The following is a 22,745-nucleotide window of genomic DNA, read 5'->3' as shown; positions in this document are numbered from 1 at the left end:
TGTTTAAACAGACTGCTCGATTACTTCTGTCTTACTTCCTGATCAGACTTAGGAGTTGACCAGCTGATCTTATTAGCACATCCAACATCATCTACCCTCAGCTGATCAACTCCCTCCTGTATCATGACCTAAAATCTGTCCGGAAAGTAAAGCAGAAGTAATGGAGCAGTGTTTTTAAACAGCTAAGAAGAAAGTGAGGTAAGCCTGTGTAGAATTAATGGAAAGCTGTTTTATTTTTGCATAATAAGTACATTAATGCTATCTTGGTACATAGGGGAGCTGGAATTTAAAACAAAAAAGGTGAACAAGGGTGTTTAAGCTTATTCTGTGAAGGTATGATTATTACCTGCTTTTTCTCAGTCTGTCTTTCACTCCCGATACCCCATTTTTTGATTTCATTGTTCGGGTTAATACACCTGCATTCCTACTGGGGGGTGAGACAGAGAACATTATTAAAATTGAAATTGAAAATTGCTCTCTACACTCTTGTGGTGCAGCACCATTTTCGTTCAACCATTTTAATGTCCATAACCTGGCCACAGTTCTACCTAAAAGGACAATGTCTGTGTTAATTTTAGAAATGCTTTATTAAAGACTTATGTGAATAAATCCTCTTACACAGCTTTTCACAGATGACTACTGCTTCAATAAAAGAAGACACCAATGATAACATCACAATATTCACCCGAATACTTGATGGTCTGCTAGATGGATATGACAACAGACTACGACCTGGACTTGGAGGTAAAAAATGTAATTTGTTTTCAATGGTTAATATTCTCATCATGTATTCAGAGTCATGAAATCTCATAACAACTTACAATATATTCTACAAGAGAATAATTAAGTTCTAGATTTGCTTTTACCCAGAGAGCATCATATACAGTGCTCTAAGAGCTTGTATTACTTCTTATCTTCCAAAAAATCTCAGTTTTCGTTAAGACCCCTTTCACACTGAGGAGTTTTTCAAGCACTTTTGTGTAAGTCCCCTTTCACACTGAGGCAGTTTTCAAGCATTTTAGTGCTAGAAATAGCCTCTAAAAGCACCTAAAAACTGCCTCCCACTCTTTGCAATAAGTGCTTTCACACTTGGGCGGTGCACTTGCGTGACGTTAGGAAAGGTCCTGCAGGGGGGTGCAATGAATGTGGTGATGTCAACTGAGGTGGATTACATGCTCACAGATCTTGAATCTTTTACTTTTAAACAATGCAAAAATGGATGACTGTTAGTCAGTCAGTTAAAGTTATATTGTAAAGAAAACAATTGAAGAACTAGCTAACATCAGAATTTGTGGTCAGATATTGGTAACTCCATACATTAAACTGTCATATAAACTTTAAAGTGGTTTTAAAGGATGAAGGCTTTTTACCTAAATTCATTCTCTGCATTAAGGTAACCCCCCCAAACCCCCATTATACTTACCTGAGCCCAATCTCAATCCAGCAAGGAGGGAGCAGGGGGTGGGGAGTCGCGTTCTTTGTGTCCATTGCCCTACAGAGCCTGGCTCAGGAGCGGGTGGGTATCATGGTGGGTACTTGGCAGGGGGGAGGAGCCAGGAGTGCCAATGGGGTATCTGAGAAGAGGAGGATCTGGGCTGCTCTATGCAAAATCATTGCACCGAGCAGGTAAGTGTTTCATGTTTGTTATTTAAAACTAAATATGGATTTACAATCACTTTAACAACTGGTAATACTGTTATAAAGGTCTTTGTTTGGGCAACTTATGTAAAATGACATTTCTAAAGGAAAAAATGTCATTTAAAACTGCGGCTGTAATGTATTTTTGGATCCGGGAATATAGATAAAAATCATTGAAAAAAAAAGGCATGGGTCCCCCCCAGTCCATTACCAGGCTCTTTGGGTCTGGTATGGATATTAAGGGGAACCCCATGACAAAAATACCAATAAAAATGGCGTGGATGTCCCCCCAAAATCCATACCAGGCCCTTCTGGTCTGGTATGGATATTAAGGGGTACCCTGCACCAAAATGTAAAAAAAATGGTTTGGGAGTCCCCCAGGCCCCTGGCACTATATACTCTGAACAGCAGTATATATACTATATGGACTGCACTATATACTCTGCAGAAAAATTGGGCCTTAGGTGTTGGTGGTACCAGAACACTGTAACCCCTCACAGCTACTCTTGTTGGGTGCAGTATTGGGCCCTGCTGTTAAATATTATATCAAAAATTGTAATTACATGCCCCTGTTAAACAGGGGCAAAAAATGGGATCTTTGGTTTTGGTGGCGCCAGAACACTGTAACCTCTCAAAGTTACTCTTGATGGGCGCATGAACAGGCCCTGCTTAACTAATATTTCAAAAATTGTAATTACATGCCCCTGTTAAACAGGGGCAGAAAAATTGAGCCTTGGGTGGTGGTGGTGCCACAACACTGTAAACCCTCACAATTACTCTTGTTGGACACAGGAATGGGCCCTGCTGTGAAATATTATATCAAATATTGTAATTACATGCCCTTGTTAAACAGGGGCAGAAAAATTGGGCCTTGGGTGGTGGTGGTGGTGCCCTAAACCAAAAATATTGTTGCAAGCTAGCATCATTAAGATTGAGGAGGAATAGGATAGGCAGCATAGGCAGTCTTCAAGGGATCCCAGATTCATAGCAAATTCAATCAGTTACATCAGCATCAGGTGCTTGATAGCTGCTGGTCCAGGACTGATTAATTTTTATAAATGTGAGCCTATCAATGGAGTCTGTGGACAGGCGCACTCTTTGATCCATTAAAACCCTCCAGCAGCACTGAATGTGCGTTCAGAAAGCATGCTGGATGCAGGACAGGCCAGTAGGTCGATTGCATATTGAGCAAGTTTTGGCCAGTGGTCCATCCTCAATTCCCAGTAGCCCAGTGGATGCTCTGTTGGAAAGGTTTCCAAGTCTGCTCTTGCCCCTAGATATTCCTGCACTATATAATGCAGACGCTGGCGATGGTTGCTTGAACCGATCAGACCTTGGCGCTGAGGACTGAAAATTGTTTAAAGGCATTGGTCAGCCACCTTCTCCACCGCTCTTCCTCTGACTGAACAAAGCCTCAGTAACACATTGTCCAGCACCAGGAAATGGTAACCTCCCAGGGTCTGGAAATGCATTACACAAACCTTTATTCAAGGCCTCCTGAAAATGTTTCAGCTTCTGCTCCCCCTGCGAAGGCAGGATGAGTTCTGCAACTTTACCCTTGTAACGTGGATCAAGAAGGGTTGCCAGCCAGTAATGATCCCTCTCCTTGATACCACAAATCCAAGGTCCTTTTCCAATCTTTGCAGAATCAGGGAGGCCATGCAGCGTAAGTTTGCAGAGGCATTCGATTCTTAATCCTCTGGGTCACTAATATCACATTATCCATAACTACCTCCACTCAGCCATGTACAACTCCTTGGGTTTCTGGGGACTAAAAACAATTCCTTGAAGACTGCTGCTGAGTGTTATCCTCTACATCCATGCTGACACAATCCTCCTCCTCTTCTTCCTGTGTGTTTGGCGGCCCCGCAGAAATGCTATCTGGATAAAGGGGACCTTGAGAGGAAAGGAAATCCTCCTCTTCCTCCCGCTGTTCTACCTCAAGTGCCCTGTCCATGATTCCATGAAGCGTGTGCTGCAGCAGGAAGACTAGAGGGACAGTCACTGATACATGCATTGTCGCTGCTCACCATCCTTGTGGCCTCCTAAAATGAGTGTTCCTGTCAGAGGGCGGAGAGAAGGTTGGTGCCATTGTCGTATACAACCATTCTTGGCTGAAGCTGGCATCAATCACCACCTCTAAGCCTGCTCCTGCAGAGCTGACAAAATCTCTGCCCTAGTGTGGCTCCTGTCCCAAGGCAGACCAACTCAAGCACCGCATGGCATCTTTTAGCCTGATTGCTTGCGTAGCCTCTTGAACGCTTACGGGGCACCGCTGGTTTAGAGGACAAATCTGCAGAAGAGGCCATAGAGGAAGAAGAAGAGGAGGGGGTGGAGGAGAGAGCTGTAGCAGACTCACCACTACCATTTAGGAGGCGTGGTAGCAGAACAAGCTCCAAGAACACTGAACCCTGTCCTGCATCCTTCCCAGCTGCCAGCAGATTTACCCTGTGCGCCGTGAAGGAAAGGTAACGTCCCTGCCCATGCCTGCTGGACCAGGAGTCAGCGTTAATATGAACCTTACTTCTGACTTACCTCTGACCGGCCAAAACATTGCCTTCCACATGCTGGAAGAGAGCCGGAATGGCCTTCCATGAAAAGAAATGGCGTTTTGGAACCTGACAGGGAGGTACAGCACATTCCACAAATTCATGAAAGGGGGCAGAGTCTATCAGCTGAAAAGGCAGCAGTTGCAGTGGTAGCACTTTGGCTCGCTAGCATTTAGACGCTGAACATGTGAGCAACTGGGGTAGGGAAATTTGCATGCTAAAATCAATTGGTGGTGCACTGCTAGCAGATTGGCTGCAAGTACTTGGGAAACCTATTGCTATACCTTCATTCCTCTCAGTGAAGGTTTTTGGGAGGACTGGAGGTATAGTAGGGTTGGAGATCCCAGAAGAGGAGCAAGGAGAAGTTGCCTTTTTCTTTGATGGGGGGGTATTTCAAGTGCTGTTGCCAACTTGACTGCATGGCAGGTGGTCATATGTCTGGTCAAGCATGTGGTGGCCAAGCGGCTGCTGTTCTGACCATGCTTGATCCGCGTCAGACTACGGATGAGCCGAACACCCCCTGGTTCGGTTCACAGCAGAACATGCGAACAGGCAAAAAATTTGTTCGAAGACCACTTGCCGACCGCTGTCAGCACATATACATCGGCAGAATGGCACGGCTGGGCAAAATAACGTGCCTGTACGTTACTTTGAATTTCCCGCCGTGCACCCGCGCGCCTCGATCGCCACTGGGATACCTGCGATTGTGTCATGGAGCTAAAGAACAGGGAGATGCATCTCCCCATTCTGCCTAGTGACAGGACACCGATCGTCTGCTCCCTGTCATCGGGAGCAGCGATCAGTGTCATGTCACTACTAGCCCATCCCCCCCACAGTTACAATCACTGCCCAGGACACACTTAACCCCTCCCCGCCCCCTAGTGGTTAACCCCTTCACTGCCAGTGACATTTTTACAGTAATCAATGCAATTTTATAGCATTGATCGCTGTATTAATGCCAATGGTCCCAAAAATGTGTCAAAATTGTCCGATGTGTCCGCAATAATGTCGCAGTCACGATAAAAATCGCTGATCGCTGCCATTACTAGTAAAAAAAAATATTAATAAAAATGCCATAAAACTATCCCCTATTTTGCAGACGCTATAACTTTTGCGCAAACCAATCAATAAATGCTTATTGCGATCTTTTTTTACCAAAAATATGTCAAAGAATACTTATCGGCCTAAACTGAGGAAAAAAAATGTTTTTTTATATATTTTTGGGGGATATTTATTATAGCAAAAAGTAAAAAATAATTTGTTTTTTTCAAAATTGTCGCTCTTTTTTTGCTTATAGCGCAAAAAATAAAAAACGCAGAGGTGATTTGTGGGAAAAAAAGGACGTCAATATTGTTTAGGAGCCACTTCTCACGACCGCGCAATTGTCAGTTAAAGTGACGCAGTGCCGAATCACAAAAAGTGCTCTGGTCAGGAAGGGGGTAAATTCTTTCGGGGCTAAAGTGGTTAAAGTCTATGGGACATGAACATGAAAAGTCAAAAGTGCTAATTTCAAGGGTTAATATGCAAGTTATTATCATAAAAAGTGTTTAGGGACCTATGTCCTGCCCCAGGGGACATGTATCAATGCAAAAAAAAGTTTTAAAAACGGCCATTTTTTTCGGGAGCAGTGATTTTAATAATGCTTAAAGTGAAACAATAAAAGTGAAATATTCCTTTAAATTTCGTACCTGGGGGGTGTCTATAGTATGCCTGTGAAGTGGTGCATTTTTCCCATGTTTAGAACAGTTCCTACACAAAATGACATTTCTAAAGGGAAAAAAGTCATTTAAAACTACTCGTGGCTATAATGAATTGTCGGGTCCCGGCAATACAGATAAAAGTCATTGAAAAAAACAGCATGGGATCCCCCCAGTCTATTACCAGGCCCTTTGGGTCTGGTATGAATATTAAGGGGAACCCCGAACCAAAATTAAAAAAAAAATGCGTGGGAGTCCCTCCAAATTCTATACCAGGCCCTTCAGGTCTGGTATGGATATTAAGGGGAACCCTGTGCCAATTTTTTTTTTTTAAATGGCGTTGGGGTCCCCCTAAACATCCATACCAGACCTGAAGGGTCTGGTATGGATTTTAAGGGGAATCCCATGGCAAAATTTTTTAAAAAATGGCGTGGGGGTCCACCCAAAAATCCATACCAGACCCTTATCTGAGCACGCAACCTGGCAGGCTGCAAGAAAAGAGGGGGGGCTCGAGAACCGTATCAGGCCACATGCCCTCAACATGGGGAGGGTGCTTTGGGGTAGCCCCCCAAAGCACCTTGTCCCCATGTTGATGGGGACAAGGGCCTCATCCCCTCAACCCTTGCCCGGTGGTTGTGGGGGTCTGCGGGCAGGGGCTTATCGGAATCTGGAAGCCCCCTTTAACAAGGGGACCCCCAGATCCCGGCCTGGCCCTCCCGGTCACCATGTGGCCCCGCCTTCACTTATAAAATAACTATCATCGGCGGTTGCCTTCCCATATTTTTCAGGCCGTCGGCGGAGCCATAGAAGATGAATGGACTTCGTGGGACATTTTTATTTTTTTATTTTTTAATAAAGGACTTATCCCAAGGTGTGTCTTGATTTTTTTAACATCTGGGGATCCCCTTGGTAAAGGGGGCTTACAGATTCCGATAAGGCACCCCGCGCACAGACCCCCACAACCACCTGGCAAGGGCAAGGGTTGTGGGGATGAGGCCCTTGTCCCCATCAACTTGGGGACAAGGTGCTTTGGGGTGCTACCCCAAAGCACCCTCCCCATGTTGAGGGCATGTGGCCTGGTATGGTTTAGGAGGGGGGGTGCTCTCTCGTCCTCCCTCCAGGTTGCATGCCAGAGAGTCTGGTATGGATTTTTGGGGGGACCCCATGCCATTTTTATTTAAATTTTGGCACGGGGTTCCCCTTAAAATCAATAGGTCTGGTATTGATTTTGAGGGGGACCCCTACACCATTTAAAAAAAAAAATTGGTGCAGGGTTCCCCTTAATATCCACACCAGACCTGAAGGGCCTGGTATGGAATTTGGAGTGACCACCATGCAATTTTTTTTTTAATTTTGGTTCGGGGTTCCCCTTAATATTCATACCAGACCCAAAGGGCCTGGTAATGGACTGGGGGGATCCCATGCTGTTTTTTTCAATTACTTTTATCTGTATTGCCGGGACCCGACAATTCATTATAGCCGTGACTTTTTTCCTTTAGAAATGTAATTTTGTGCAGGGACTGTTCTAAACACGGGAAAAATGCGCTACTTTACAGGCATACTATAGACACCCCCCAGGTATGAAATTTAAAGGAATATTTCACTTTTATTGTTTAACTTTAAGCATTATTAAAATTACTGCTCCTGAAAAAATGGCCGTTTTTAAAACTTTTTTTGCATTGATACATGTCTACTGGGGCAGGACCCAGGTCCCCAAACACTTTTTATCACAATACCATGCATATAAGCCTTTAAAATTTGCACCTTTGATTTCTCCCATAGACTTTTAAAGGGTGTTCCGTGGCTTTCGAATTTGCCATAAACACCCCAAATTGTTCGCTATTCGGCGAACAGGCGAACACCCGATGTTTGAGTCAAACTTATGTTTGACTCGAACATCGGGCTCATCCCTACTTCAGACATAGGTTGCAAACAGCAACACTGCGATTTGCTGCACACGTGTCAAAAAAAGCCTACACCAAATAACTTTTAAATGCCAGCGGGGAGTCAGCAGCACCCTGCACCTGCGGAGCTCTGTGGTGTGAAGCAATAGGGTGGCTGCCCTTAAGCTGCCCCCCTAGAGGACATCCTGCCTTGTTGGAGTTGTGCCTCCTCCTCCTCACTTTCCTCCTCTCTTCTCTCAGGCACGCAAGTACAGTCAGTGACCTCATCATTCCCTCCCTCCTCGTCACTAGAGAAAACTTGGCAGTATGCTGCAGCTGGGGGAACTGAACTGCCAGTTTCTTGTCCTTCTGTGGCACCCCCTCTCTCTAGGCTCATGTTACTCCCTTCCTCAACCTGAGAAACAACATCAGAGCCTTCAAATCGATGCGCATCCTCCAGCAGCATGTAACCAACACTGTGGTCGAATAATTCTGGGGACTCCTCTGTGCATGATGGTGGGACTACAGAAGGAGCGACTGTGGACAAGGAGCAGGTGGAATAGGCTGCTTTGGCAGCTGCGTTGGAAGGCAAACTACTCTGAGCCTGGGTGACAGAGGATGAGGAGGATGGCTTCGTTATCCACTCTACCAACTCTTCTGCATGTTGTGGCTCAATAACAGGGCCAGCAGCAGAAAAAAAAGGACAAGTGCGCCCCACGGCCAACTGCAGAGGATGCACCATGTCCACGACCACCCATGTTAACTGTAGACACAGAGGCTGCTTGCCCTCTTTTAGTGGCCTGTGAGCGTCTGCCCCTCCTTGGTGGCCTTCCAGACATGATGTATTTTTTGTTTTGCAACACCACACTACACTGTATTAGATATTGTATACACCGCCTGAAGTGTATTAGAAACTATACAGAACGGAATGCGCTGCATATATAGGCTATACTAAATGCAGAGTATATTTATATATAGATATATATATATATACCTGACAATTGCGCAGTTATGCAATGCTGTACCAAAACGAAATCTGCGTCCTTTTTTTTCCCACATATAAAGCTTTCTTTTGGTGGCATTTGATCACTTCTACTGTTTCTTATTTTTTGCACTATAAACAAAAAAATACAGACAATTTTGAAAAAAAAAAACAAAAACATTTTTTACTTTTTGCTATAATAAATATGTCCCAAATTTAAAAAAAAAACAACAAATTTCTTCATCAGCTTAGGCTAATATATATTCTTCTACCTATTTTTGGTAAAGGAAATTGCAATAAGCGTATATTAATTGGTTTGCGCAAAAGTTATAGTGTCTACAAACTATGGGAAAGATTTATGGCATTTTTATGACATCTCTTTTTCTTTCTTTTTACAAGTAATGACAACAATCTTCGAATTTTAGCGGTACTGCGACATTGCGACGGACAGATTGGACACTTTTGACACATTTTTGGGACCATTGACATTTATACAGCGATCAGTGCTATAAAAATGCACTGAATACTGTGTAAATGTCACTGGTAGTGAAGGGGTTAACACTAGGGGGCGATCAAGGGGTTAAATGTGTGTTCCCTTAGTGTGTTCTAACTGTATGGGGATAGAGCTGAGTAGGAGAGGAGACATTTCGCTGTTCCTACTTAGTAGAAACAAATGGGTTGTCTCCTATTCTGACAACACAGGGATTTGTGTGTTTACCCACACAAATCCCTCTGCTGGTGCTCATGCACGTGATTGCGCATGGCCGGCGGGTCCCCCACTGTGCGGTGGGCACGCACACCCTCTGGTGGCTGAAAAAGGCCTCCTGCACTGTATTAGAGACTGTACAAAGGCTGCACTGTATTGTATACTGTGTACACCACCAGAAGTGTGGTAGAAACTGTACACACTGTATTAGATACTGTGTACACCACCTGCACTGTAATAGAAACTGTACAACGGCTGCACTGTATTTTATACTGTGTACACCAGCAGAAGTGTGGTAGAAACTGTACACACTGTATTAGATACTGTGTACACCACCTGAAGTGTATTAGAAACTGTACACACTGTATCAGATACTGTGTACACTGCCTGAAGTGTATTAGAAACTGTACACACTGTATTAGATTATTATTTATTAGATTATGCCAGGTACTTAGATTTAGGTAATTGTTTTTATGTGTGTTTGCATATGTATTTATATGAAAAAGTCCTCCCAATACTTCCCTCCTTATCCTTCCTACTTTTGTAAGCCTCCCTGAACACATTCATCTCAAGCCTCTCTATGCCTGAAACATAATAGCATGACAGCACTCTGCAAAGTCATAAACCTTGATTGGCGTCTGGTGTTGACCCTCCCATTCTCACCCTGTTTTTTATTATGCAGAGGCTTCAGGCAGTTATGCTATCACAGTAATGAAAAATTAATATTGCCGTCCTTATTATACCTAGGCTAATATTGTCTTAATATGTGAAGTAACATAATGGATGTGCTGTAATTTTGCAATAAAACTTGGATTGTCTTCTAATTTCTTCACTTATAAAACAGCATTAAAGGTGAAATCAACGTCCCTCTCATTTCAGCAACAATTATGTGGAAAGATGTGTATTGGCACTTGAATAGACCCAGATAGAGAGGCTAAATTATGTAATGTTGCAGCTGTTTAAAGCTCTCAATCCTGGCCCAAGACTGAAGCACCTCCCGAAAAAGCTTTTTTATATTCCTAACAGGAAAGATTCACTTGCCCTTATAATTATCACCCTAACAGCAGGGATTGCATGTAATTCTATTTTAACATTTTATTAGATCTGACAGTTGTATTTATAGTGCCTTCTTTATGAATGGTCAGCTAGCAGTATCTATTCAGTATTAATATTTTTGTTACTCTGACAGTCACGCGCTTTTAGCTTTGTTTGGGAAAGCAGCCTAGGCCGCTTAATTAGTAATAAAGGTAACGTAAAGTGTATTTTCACTGAGTACATCTTTTGAGTTATTATTGCAGTATTTATCTTGAGGAAAGTTTTGAAATAGATTTGTACATTTATACTGGCTTCATCTTTTTTATGTTTGTTATATACACTGAACAAAATTATAAACGCAACTCTTTTGTGTTTGCCCCATTTATTCTAAGCTGAACACAAAGATATACAACTTTTTCTATGTACACAAAAGGCCTATTTCTCTCAAATATTGTTCACAAATCTGTCTAAATCTGTGTTAGTGAGCACTTCTCCTTTGTCGAGATAATCCATCTACCTCACAGGTGTGGCATATCAAGATTCTGATTAGACAGCATGATGATTGCACAGGTGTGCCTTAGGCAGGCCACAATAAAAGGCGACTCAAAAATGTGCAATTTTACTGTATTAGCGGAAAACCAGTCAGTATCTGGTGTGACCACCATTTGCCTCACTCAGTGCAGCACATTTCCTTCGCATAGAGTTGATCAGGTTGTTGATTGTGGCCTGTGGAATGTTGGTCCATTCCTCTTCAATGGCTGTGCAAAGTTGCTAGATATTGGCAAGAACGGGAACACACTGTTGTATACGCCGATCCAGAACATCCCAAACATGCTCAATGGGTGACATGTCTGGTGACTATGCTGGTCATGTAAGAACTGGGGTGTTTTCAGCTTCCAGGAATTATGTACAGATCCTTCCAACATGGGACCATGCATTATCATGCTGAAGGGATGCTCAGAGGATATGGTGGTGATATCTAAAGGGAGGCTTACAAAAGTAGGAAGGATAAGGAGGGAAGTATTGGGAGGACTTTTTCATATAAATACATATGCAAACACACATAAAAACAATTACCTAAATCTAAGTACTTGGCATATGAAGAGATTGTCAAGACTTAAAGTGTATCCCAAATCAAAGCTCTTTTTTAGCTTTTAGTAAAGACGTTTAAGGTTAAAACCTCTCTCAGATTTGGCTTGTTTGTATGCCAGTTTAATACGTGCGTTAGGAGAACCAGTCACAATTTTCAATCTACTGTGAATGGCCGCACGTACCAAATGAAACATTTCTGCACCTGTGCCACCACTACGGTGGTATACCTCCTAACTTGTCCGTGTGGCAAACAATATGTGGGCCGGACTATTAGGTAATTTACAACAAGGGTGTCAGAACATATTAATTTGATTAAGGCCGGTAGTACTAAGCATACAGTCCCCCGGCATTATAGGGAGTTTCATGATTGGAACCCTATAGGCACACAATTTTTAATAATCGACAAATATATCGCCCCATGGAGGGGAGGAGCTAATTTAAGGGGCATCTCCCGCCTTGTTCTGGATTTATGAATTGCAGACCCACTTCCCACAAGGAATGAATGTGGAGTGGGATATCAATTCATTTATCAATCAGGGCTAATTTAAAAAAAAACATTTTTCTTTTTTTCTTTTTTATCATTTTTATACATATATTTTTAATTCTAATTTAATATATGACTCGGTTAAATTGATGATAGGCAACTCCTATCCTCATATTGATTAGTGGTTCCAAATTAATAATATCTACTGCAGTAGGGAACAGACACAAAAGATACCCTCAGCATCTTTCCAAATTACTGTTCTGCTTTATTATGACGCAATTGAAGGTTTTTATGCACATGATTACGTAGGTATCACATTAATATTACAATTGTAGGTTTATCATAACAAGGGGCGTTACATAGGCAGGCTTATTCTAATCAGGACTCGAAAGAATGTAAACATTTACTGAAAACATTATTAGTGCTGTTGCACAGTGAGGGCAGTGTGCAATACATACAAAATACAATACAATTATATACAGAACTTACAAATTTCCATTACAGTCTCCCCTCTTTTGATCAATATTTTGATCACTAACCATACCTGCTATCACCTTTAACCTGGAACCTCCACACGCTGAGGTGGAGGTAGTCCTGGCCAAAGAAGCAAAAACTCCATTGTGGAGAAAATAATAGCTAAGCAACTTTTTCATTACCAAAATGACTTTTCATTGTGAAAAACAAATGATTGATAAGACATATTTACAGAGTACTGGCTGTACACTCCTGTGGCCAGAATGGCCTTCTAGCTGAATTGTGGACATGCTGACTTATCAGCTTATGTAAACACAGACAATTCTACATGAAATGGAAGACGCACAAAAGACAAATATGACTTCAACTTGGCTGAACTACTTTTCAAATATATATATATATATCCCTTACAATTAAAGTAATTGAATAAAAAAGTACCCTAGACTGTGATCACAAGAGGGAAACAAATCAAACACAGAGATTTCTTTAATTCAGTCATTTTTGCAGTGTCTGGTGTGGATCCAGGTGACTTTTCCTTCAAGTTTTGCAAAAACTGTACTTTCTTTTGAATAAATGTACGCGTTTTTCATTGTTAGATTTGTACATAAACAAACTCATATTTTAAACCTTTCATTAGACAAACATTTAGTTAGCTGTAAATTTGCTGCACAGAATGTCGGACCATTGACCAAAACAATATCTAACTTTGTCTAATAGCACCTTTGCATAAAAGCTACAGCTCTGATATATCGGGGTGAACCCTTCATTACTGGGTCCAGCTTGCATAAATATATTACAATGTCTTGTTTTCTATCACACTATTTGTGTAAGAACTCCAGTTTCATGTTTCAAAAGACAACTTTTTCCTGGCAATATTATAATAAATGATAACAATACCTTGCGGCCATGGAGAGATGCCCATAAATCCAAATATTCTTCTGCTTATACCACAGTACTTACAAGAAAAAGGGGCACATCATTTCACAATCCACACATTCTGCTTTGGATTTCAAAAATATAAATAAATAAAAACAAAAGGACCAAGAATCTGTATGATGGACCAGAAAGCATCAAAAACTATAAAACAACTGGCTGCAGGTGGCATCTATCCTAACAGGGTGTGTGGACTTGATGTGATGGGTCTGTTATATTTAAATTTTATTTAATATTACTCTTACATCATGGACCGCACATCAAGTTATTATCAAAAACCTTAAAATTTCATTTTTATAGAAGAACTTCTTATGTATTCCATCCATCTTGGCTTTGTTAAATATTATGGCAGCTTTATTCAAAATAACAACCTCATCTTAATCTTTTTTTCTCTCAATAAGGGCTTATTGTATAAATGTAAAATTACAAAATTGTTATCTTAATCTAAACTAATCTCATTCATTACAAATTTCCCCAATAACCTGGATTTCATTTCCAACCAAAGGTTGTCTAAACCAGTTTCAATATATCTATATTATTAATAAAATTGTTAAACTCATATTAGAAATTAATACTCATTACTACTTAATTTTACTTAATTTCCCTTTTTAAATGCACTGTTTCCACTATCAAAGGATATTCAATTTGTGTAATACACGGTTAAATGTAACCTTCATTTTACCATGTTTGGAAAACAGATTCAAAATAATTGTGATCACATTGTTTACCATTAGATTCGTTAACCCGGCACATTTTGTTATAAATGTTTTGTCTAAAAAACAGAAATTGGCAATGGTGTCCTTCCAGCTTATCACTAACCTCTCATCCCAGCCACATTTCTTTCATGAGAGCACAAAGGAGGGGGTCACATCTGCGTACATGACACACACAAGCAATAGAACTAAAGGTCCCAGCATTCGCACACACACCAATATCTCTCTAAAATCGCTTACATTTTTCCCATTTGTACACAACACATGCATATCATTCTCTCACTTTCTTTTAACTCTTTAATATTTCCCTGCCTAAATTCTGCTTTCCTTATTTTGTTTAAATAACTTTTATATCTAGCTTCTATGATCAGACGGGCAGCCAGAGTGCTCACCCCATCTTCCCTCTCTGACAACATATAAAGTATTCTGTTTTACCTCTCATTTCTCTGTTTCTGACTTTTACTAGTTGTAGTGCCTGATCCCAAATTCATCCCACAACTTAACATGAAAATGTCCCTTCCTGTCTAGTGTTAATGTCACCCTTGATCCATCCTGCTCACATAGATAGCTGTTTCTCTAGCTGTTTACTCTGCATGATTCTTAGTCCCTGTGGACTTTGGTAACCCAGTTACCCAATGTGGATCACTGTCCACTTTAACCATTAATCTAGGGGCTCAGTATAGGCGGAACCGCACCTTTGGTTCATATATAGCGCTTCTCTTGCGCTGGGCATTTTTGAGGGTCTCTTACCCTTCATTCCCTTACTTAATTCAATGCCCATAATGACTGGCCAGTCTTCTCTCTTCTCTACTTGTGCCTATACCCTCTTGCCTCTAAACTACTTTATCTAGCAGATGTACTACATATACCTGTGAACAGCACTATTCTTCCCTTTCTTATCTATAACACTCCGATGGACAGTAGACAGGGACAACATAACATATAACCACCAATCAATACAGTTCGATTAAGGGGAGTAAAATAGGTACCCTTTGTCCCGAAAATGCCTTACCGATCAAGGAAGTCTGATAACTCAAATGTAAGCAAAAGGCTTACCTCAGCCGGCTGATTATCAGAAATTCCCGGATCGTCTCAAGCTCCTCGTTTTGGATACTCAGGGTCACCTGGAATCCCCTCCTAAGGCAAAGCTCGCCATGCATGACTCGGTTAAATTGATGATAGGCAACTATCCTCATATTGATTAGTGGTTCCAAATTAATAATATCTACTGCAGTAGGGAACAGACACAAAAGATACGCTCAGCATCTTTCCAAATTACTGTTCTGCTTTATTATGACGCAATTGAAGGTTTTTATGCACATGATTACGTAGGTATCACATTAATATTACAATTGTAGGTTTATCATAACAAGGGGCGTTACATAGGCAGGCTTATTCTAATCAGGACTCGAAAGAATGTAAACATTTACTGAAAACATTATTAGTGCTGTTGCACAGTGAGGGCAGTGTGCAATACATACAAAATACAATACAATTATATACAGAACTTACAAATTTCCATTACAATATATAAATAAAGTTAAACCTATTATGGTAGTTGATTATCATTATGTTATTTATTTTTATGGTAATTTTTATATAATAATGACCCCTATTGGCAGTTGCTATCTAGGTGTTTAGGTTTATGATCTTGGTCATTTCAAGTCCGGTTATGGATTTATGTATAATTTATTATATATTAATTAATTTTTATATATTAATTTCATTTTATATATTTATATAATTTTTTTTTTTTATATATGAATTTTTTCCCCCCATATAATTAAAAAAAAATTTAAAAAAATTAAATTTTTATGTGTGTGTTCATAATACATAATGCACATTATATATGGCTGATTCACAGCTTATTAGTTGCTATTCAGCTTTATTTGACTATTTGTTTTTATATTTTTTTATACTTTTTGTAATTTAGTTTAACTGATTATATTTTGCCCACTGAGAGGGATCCCGGTGGAGGGCTAAGCCATTTTTGCGTACCCGGAATACAGTCATGCCGCTGTTGACGTTTTTACTATCCTTTTCATTGGGGAGTCATGTGATCACTCTCTGAAGGAGGTTTGTTTACTTCCTGTGTGGCGCCGTGACGCTGTGGCGTCATTGCATAGCGGCATCACGACGTTCGATAGTGCTGAATTTTGACCCCGCCTATCACTACCTTAGTGTTGTCCTTATAGGAGGTTATGTGACCATACTTGGCTTGGTTTACCTCCTATGAGCGGTGTGATGCCGCTGTGTGAGCGTGTGGTGACGTCACAACGCGAGACGGAAAAGAGGCTTGGCTCTGTTTAATACAGGCAGCCTCTGAAGAGACAATAATAGAATGAGGCTTGGTCCCGGTTTTTGTTTTTTTGGATATATCTCTCTTAATACAATCTAAATTCAATCTAATTTTAGCATACTATTTCTTTTGCAGGTTCTTTATGATTTAGGTCTTTCTATGTGTAATGATTTAATCAGTTTTTTAGGCCTAACTGACCGGAAGTGATGTAATTCAGTTTCACTTCCGGTACCATGACACTTCCACAAGGGGTCATTAGTTCTTTATATAGCGGTGAAGTGGGGGGGGTCCACACCCCAGATGACGGCTCTTTAGCAGAAACGCGTTGGATGTTGGGTGGACCTTTCACAATTACTGCTACTTGGTCTATGTGATTTTTGATGATCTACGAAAATGTGAGTTTATTTTTGATACTTTTAATAAACCAGTGTTTACGTTATTACGCTATGTGAGTTTCTTTCATCCATTTCTCGCATGGCATATGAATATTCTTTTGTGGCCTTCCATTGAGATATTATTTTCCACGATTGTTGAGGATAACTGTGAACAGTCGCCTTGGTTTGGATTCCATTGAGGATATTTAAAGGGGATGTACCTTTTTGACCAGTTGGTCACCATGCCTGTTTGACTTGGATGACATAAGTCTCCCCAGGTCAACAACCTCTGGTAAGCCTTTAATATCTTCAGGTGATGGCTTTTTTTCACCATCATTGCCTTTCCTGGGAATTCTGGTTGTTTTCAAGCTTCTACACAGCCTCCTCACACATCTTTTATTAGTTCAAAATGCAATTAACAACACAACAAAGCAATGATATATGGCAATATGGGGGTCCCCGGGTTACAAACAAGTAAGGGACTGTAGGTTTGTTCTTAAGTTGAATCTGTTTGTAAGTTGGAACAGGTACATTTTTTAAGTGTAGCTCCAGCCAAAAAAACTTTTTTTAAGCTTTTTGGATAGCATAGGGAGGGGTTATCACCCCTGTAACATTTGTTTTGCTGTGTGTGCCCCTGTTCAGAAGATTTCACCTCACTTTCTGTCCCAATGACAATTGGATTTTGAAAATTTTGGGTTGTTGTGGAAACAAGCCTTGGTGATAAAGCATCAGTGGAGGTACCTTTTCCCCATATTAGCTCTTACAGGAGGGAATTTCCCTTCCTAGGGGTAGATTTCCTCTCACTTCCTGTTGTCTCCCTCCGTTTGTAAGTAGGAGTTGTTTTGTAAGTCAGATGTTTGTAACTAGGGGACCCCCTGTATTGGTAAAAACTTTTTATAATGCTGTGGGCTGTGTTTGAGCTCCAAGTGCAGATTTTTGGTTATTGAGTGTTCAGTTCATATTTTTGTGACTTTAGATTTTTATGAAAAGTTATTTATGTATTCATTTTGGTGGTGTTGTCAGAATGATTCCAGAGTTATTGTATTCTTTTTGTTATACAGTTTGAGGATTAAGCAAATGTATCATTTAGAAGTAAAATTTAGGGGTATATTCAGGTTAAAACGTGGGTTAGGTTTTTTGAGGTTTGAGGATTAAGAAAATGTATAATTTAGAGGTAAAATTTAGGGGTATATTCAGGTTAAAATGTGGGTTAGGTTTTGCAGTTCAAGTTAATCTTAAAGTTTAAGAGATTTGGTTAAGGTTATGTTTAGATGTATCCACAGTATTCCCAGTTTGTATTACTTTTTTTTTTTTTTAAAGATTTTCAGGTCTTGGATGGGCTATTAGGTGTGACAGCTTCATTCTTACATTTTATTATTTCCATTTAAAGCGGAGTTCCACCTGGGTAAAAAAATAAATAAAAGTCAACAGCTACAAATACTGCAGCTGCTGACTTTTTATATATGCACACGTACCTTTCCTGGGAGCCCGCGATGTCGGCACTCTAACCCGACCTGTCCCTCGACTCCGGGTGCAGGCACCGGCATCCTTACTAAGGGAAACAGGAAATGAAGCCTTACATATTCAAAGCCTGTTTCCTACTGCGCATGCGCAAGTCGCTCTACACTTCCTTAGTGTTGCTTGCTGTCTTCTGGGACCTGTGTGTCTCCCATAAGGCAGCGGGGGGAAGGAGGAGGGCCGGACAATCTTGTGCGGTGCTCTTTCCCCGGAAGTGGGGGCAAATACCTGGCACTGGAGGGAATCCATTTCTGGGTGTACACTCCGCTTTAGGCTAAAAATAATGGGTATACATACACATATACATACTCAAAAGCATTTGCTGTTGTTACTAGATTACCAGTAAATGAAGAAATGTTAGATGTCCCCTTAATGGTAGATTTAGAGTGTGATGTAATACCTACAGAATTTTAATATGAATTCCTCAAAAAGAAGAACAAGTGAACACGTTTCCCAATTGAATTTGATAGATTATATACATCCTGTTAACCCCTGGTGAAGGAGACAACACTCATCTCTGAAATGCGTTGGGTATATTATTCTGTATCTTCATTTTGCATATCTTGATTCCTCAGTATTCATGACCATGTTCAATATTTCATGTATTTTTCTATAATTAATCAAAAGTATATTTTTTACTTTCATTGTCCCCATGGGTTCTTTTTCTCCTTGTACTTCATGGAATGTGGCACACTTTTGAAACCTTAACTATCAGAATTCTTTTCTCATACACGTGTAGCATTAACTCTCGGTGGAGTTGCTGGTTTAAAGCGGGCTGTTACCTTCACTCTCGATACCTCTGTTTCACCGGCACCGGGTCTAGGGTCCAGTCGAGTTTACCTCTGGACGATGTAGGCACCAAACACTTGAGTATATTTTCCAATGCTTTAATGAACAAGTAATAAAGGAAGTAGCAGGAAAAAGGCAGAAGGAAAGTTGCAGGGAAGCTCAAATACCTTTCCTTAGTATTCTTTAGAACATTCTTTGGAATTGAACACTTGTAGTTGAATGCACTCCCCTTGTGGGATTCAATCTTTGCCAGCCTGGATAGGCCTCTCTCACTTGCCTAGCAGCCAGTACGTAGCACGAACAAAAGTCTCTGCCACAGACTTGTTTGGAATAAAGCCCGTACGATCCTCTGCCACAGGATGTATTGGTTTGCGATGAATGTCAGACACAGTACTCGAACCTTTAAGCCAGCCCAGCAGTACTATGCAGTAAGATTACTTCAGGATACGTCCTCCAACCGAATCACCAGGCCCCTCTCCAGACCAGCACTCTGCATGATCCTTCCATGACGGGTCCTCCCCTGGGATCTCCTCGGTTGTCCAGCTTCTTCACTCAGGATAGACAGCTCAGGACCATTCCTCTGCTGCTGTGGTAGGCCCCAGACAGGCTTCTGGGCCCACCCACAAGCCACAGCGTTGTGGGCCTCCGAAACTGAGGACCACGAGGTGTTACTCTTAACGCATACCTGTTGGCCAGGAGGGCCAGCAGGTGGCTGAAAATGAACCCCTAAACATGGTGTCTGTCCCATAAATACCCTCTCCCAGAATGCAACGATCCTCTGCCACAGGATGTATTGTTTGCGATGAATGTCAGACACAGTACTCGAACCTTTAAGCCAGCCCAGCAGTACTATGCAGTAAGATTACTTCAGGATACGTCCTCCAACCGAATCACCAGGCCCCTCTCCAGACCAGCACTCTGCATGATCCTTCCATGACGAGTCCTCCCCTGGGATCTCCTCGGTTGTCCAGCTTCTTCACTCAGGATAGACAGCTCAGGACCATTCCTCTGCTGCTGTGGTAGGCCCCAGACAGGCTTCTGGGCCCACCCACACGCCACAGCGACGTGGGCCTCTGGAACGGAGGATCACAAGGTGGTACTCTTAATGCATACCTGTCGGCCAAGAGGGCCAGCAGGTGGCTGAAAACGAACCCCTAAACATGGCGTCTGTCCCATAAAAATACCCTCTCCCAGAATGCAACTTGGAGGACCACCTCCACTGTGTTGTCTCCGGGACAGAGGAGCACTCATACGCTTCAACACGTTGCCTTTCCATCTCCAGCCCATGGTGACAACGACACCCACCGGCACAGCAGTGTGGAACTACACGCAACTCAGCCAAGCTGGAACAGAGGCAAATCTAACTTCACCTAACAAATAACCCACAAGATTTACCTATCAGCGGTAGATTAAAAATCTACCAGCGCTACATACGCCCCCCCCACTACAATAGACGTTGTCCTCAACGTCTGCAAAAAAAAAAATAATAATAACTCCCAAGCCTGAGAGCAGGTATTTGAGCTTAAAACTTGGATTAAAGTAAAGAAGAGAAGAAGACAGTAGAGAGATATTACAATTTCAACATTTTTCTTTTAAACAATATGTTCACATCCGTAAACAAAACAATACTGTTGCACCCCACTATCTATCTAGATGAAAAGCCTCACAGCTTGATAGCAGAACCACTTTCTCCTGAAAAAAACAAAGTTAAACACACACACAAGATATATACAGTTTTAGGAGCAAAGTCTCATTCTTAAAAAATGAAACTCTCTTCCTATAATCTTTCCTATGTTCCCACTAAGGAACCAACTAGAATAACTTGAGAAGTCCATCCCTATATATATTTAGGTATGTCATATCTTTAAACGAAAGAAGTCCAGCTAGCGAAAAGAACGAGCCTTGGATTTGGAAACACAGAGCTGAACACCAAATCTTGACCTCAAAGATCTCTGAACACTGACACTATCTATCTACATACCCCACAGTTCTTTATCCATAATCACCAGTAGAACCGAGGATCTGGCAATGTCAGTGATTTTCCTTGTCTATCCATTGTAGTGATAAAGTACACCACATCATCTTTTCCTGGTCTGCAAATGACCACTTTGTCAGCATAAATGTGCCGACCATAGTTCCAGGGTAGGAAACATCCACTGAAGCGTTCACCCATAGCGACAGAACATCCAGTTTTCCGGAAAGGCTTAGGCACAGACAAATAGTCCCAAACAGCTTCACTGTACCACAGCTCCCGGTTAGCTTCAATCTCTTGCATAATGTCCTGGGTAACATATGGGAACTCCAAACCATATTCCCTGGCCACACGCTTGTTAAGCATTCTCTGTAAACGTGCAAGTTTGGGCAATGATCTATATTTCCCCAAACCAGGGGGCACACAGGAGTTCAATGACTTGCTCACCATAGACCCGATGGGTGTCTGCAACAAAGTAGTAACTTTAGGCAATGTTTCCCCGACAGTACTGTGTGGCTCCACACAAGGCGATGTTCTCCCAGAATTCAGGGCGGTCCATTCAGACAAAGTCAAGGCAGAAGCAACGTCTTCACCCTGAGCCCATATCAGTTCTTGTGACATTGTCTCAAATAAATCATCATCACCGGAGAGATCCGACATGGAATCTATCTCCGAATCTCTCAACTCTCCTATGCCGGCCTATATTTACACAAAGTCCCAGATACATTCCCCTGCGAACTCTCACCTGTTCCTGAAGTGGACTTCTCTGGTTCAGGCAGTCTCTGGGGTAGACCTCGACCACGGCCGCGGGAAGCCTTTACATATCCCACCTTCCTCTGGACAGGTACAACACGGAGAGGCGTAGTGGACGCGGAAATCAAGGTAATGTCCGCTGATGAGTCGGTTACCACAGTATCTCTCTCAGGAACACTTTCGGTGACAACAGGCGAAATCACAGCCTGCCGTTCTTTTTCAGAAGTAGTAGCAGCTTCTACTGTGGCGATACCTGTAGCCCAGTCCATACCATAAGCATGGGGTGACATGGTAGGCTGCTCCACCACAAACAAATATTCTCCACATTGCGAGCAGCGAACAAATGGACGGAGATGTATGACCAGTCCTTCACACTTGTGGCAAAGCATGCCCAGTCCCCCAATATCTCCAACTGTATAAAGAACAAACCTCCCCTGCAGTTTCAGACGAATGCCGGTATCTGTAAGCAAGGTTCCGGTCAGCATAGCACCCGCAGCGGTGCATTGCAGCGACACCCCCACATGTAGCACTAACTCTCGGTAGAGCTGCTGGTTTAAAGCGTGCTGTTACTTTCACTCTCGATACCTCTGTTTCACCGGCACCGGGTCTAGGGTACCGTTGAGTTTACCTCTGGACGATGTAGGCACCAAACACTTGAGTATTCTTTCCAATGCTTTAATGAACAAGTAATAAAGAAAGTAGCAGGAAAGAGGCAGAAGGAAAGTTGCAGGGAAGCTCAAATACCTTTCCTTAGTATTCTTTAGAACATTCTTTGGAATTGAACACTTGTAGTTGAATGCACTCCCCTTGTGGGATTCAATCTTTGCCCGCCTGGATAGGCCTCTCTCACTTGC

At 41.8% G+C, this 22,745-nt stretch overlaps 2 protein-coding genes across 2 annotated transcripts in view; one reads left to right on the top strand and one right to left on the bottom strand.

Moving 5' to 3' along the window:
* Window positions 1–22,745, top strand: part of GABRA5 (gamma-aminobutyric acid type A receptor subunit alpha5) — a 412,886-nt gene that overhangs the window by 55,191 nt on the left and 334,950 nt on the right. The window contains exon 3 of the mRNA XM_073614638.1: window positions 623–744. Coding sequence (XP_073470739.1) covers window positions 623–744 — 122 coding nt within the window. The remainder of the gene's footprint in view (window positions 1–622; window positions 745–22,745) is intronic.
* GABRB3 (gamma-aminobutyric acid type A receptor subunit beta3) overlaps window positions 1–22,745 on the bottom strand; it is a 682,386-nt gene that overhangs the window by 437,741 nt on the left and 221,900 nt on the right. The gene's annotated exons all lie outside the window — the stretch shown is intronic.

The sequence above is a fragment of the Aquarana catesbeiana genome, linkage group LG02, assembly GCF_042186555.1.
Source record: "Aquarana catesbeiana isolate 2022-GZ linkage group LG02, ASM4218655v1, whole genome shotgun sequence".
In the NCBI taxonomy this organism is placed as follows: domain Eukaryota; kingdom Metazoa; phylum Chordata; class Amphibia; order Anura; family Ranidae; genus Aquarana; species Aquarana catesbeiana.
Note: the sequence above shows the minus strand (reverse complement) of the source record. Positions and strands in the feature narration are given on the sequence as shown.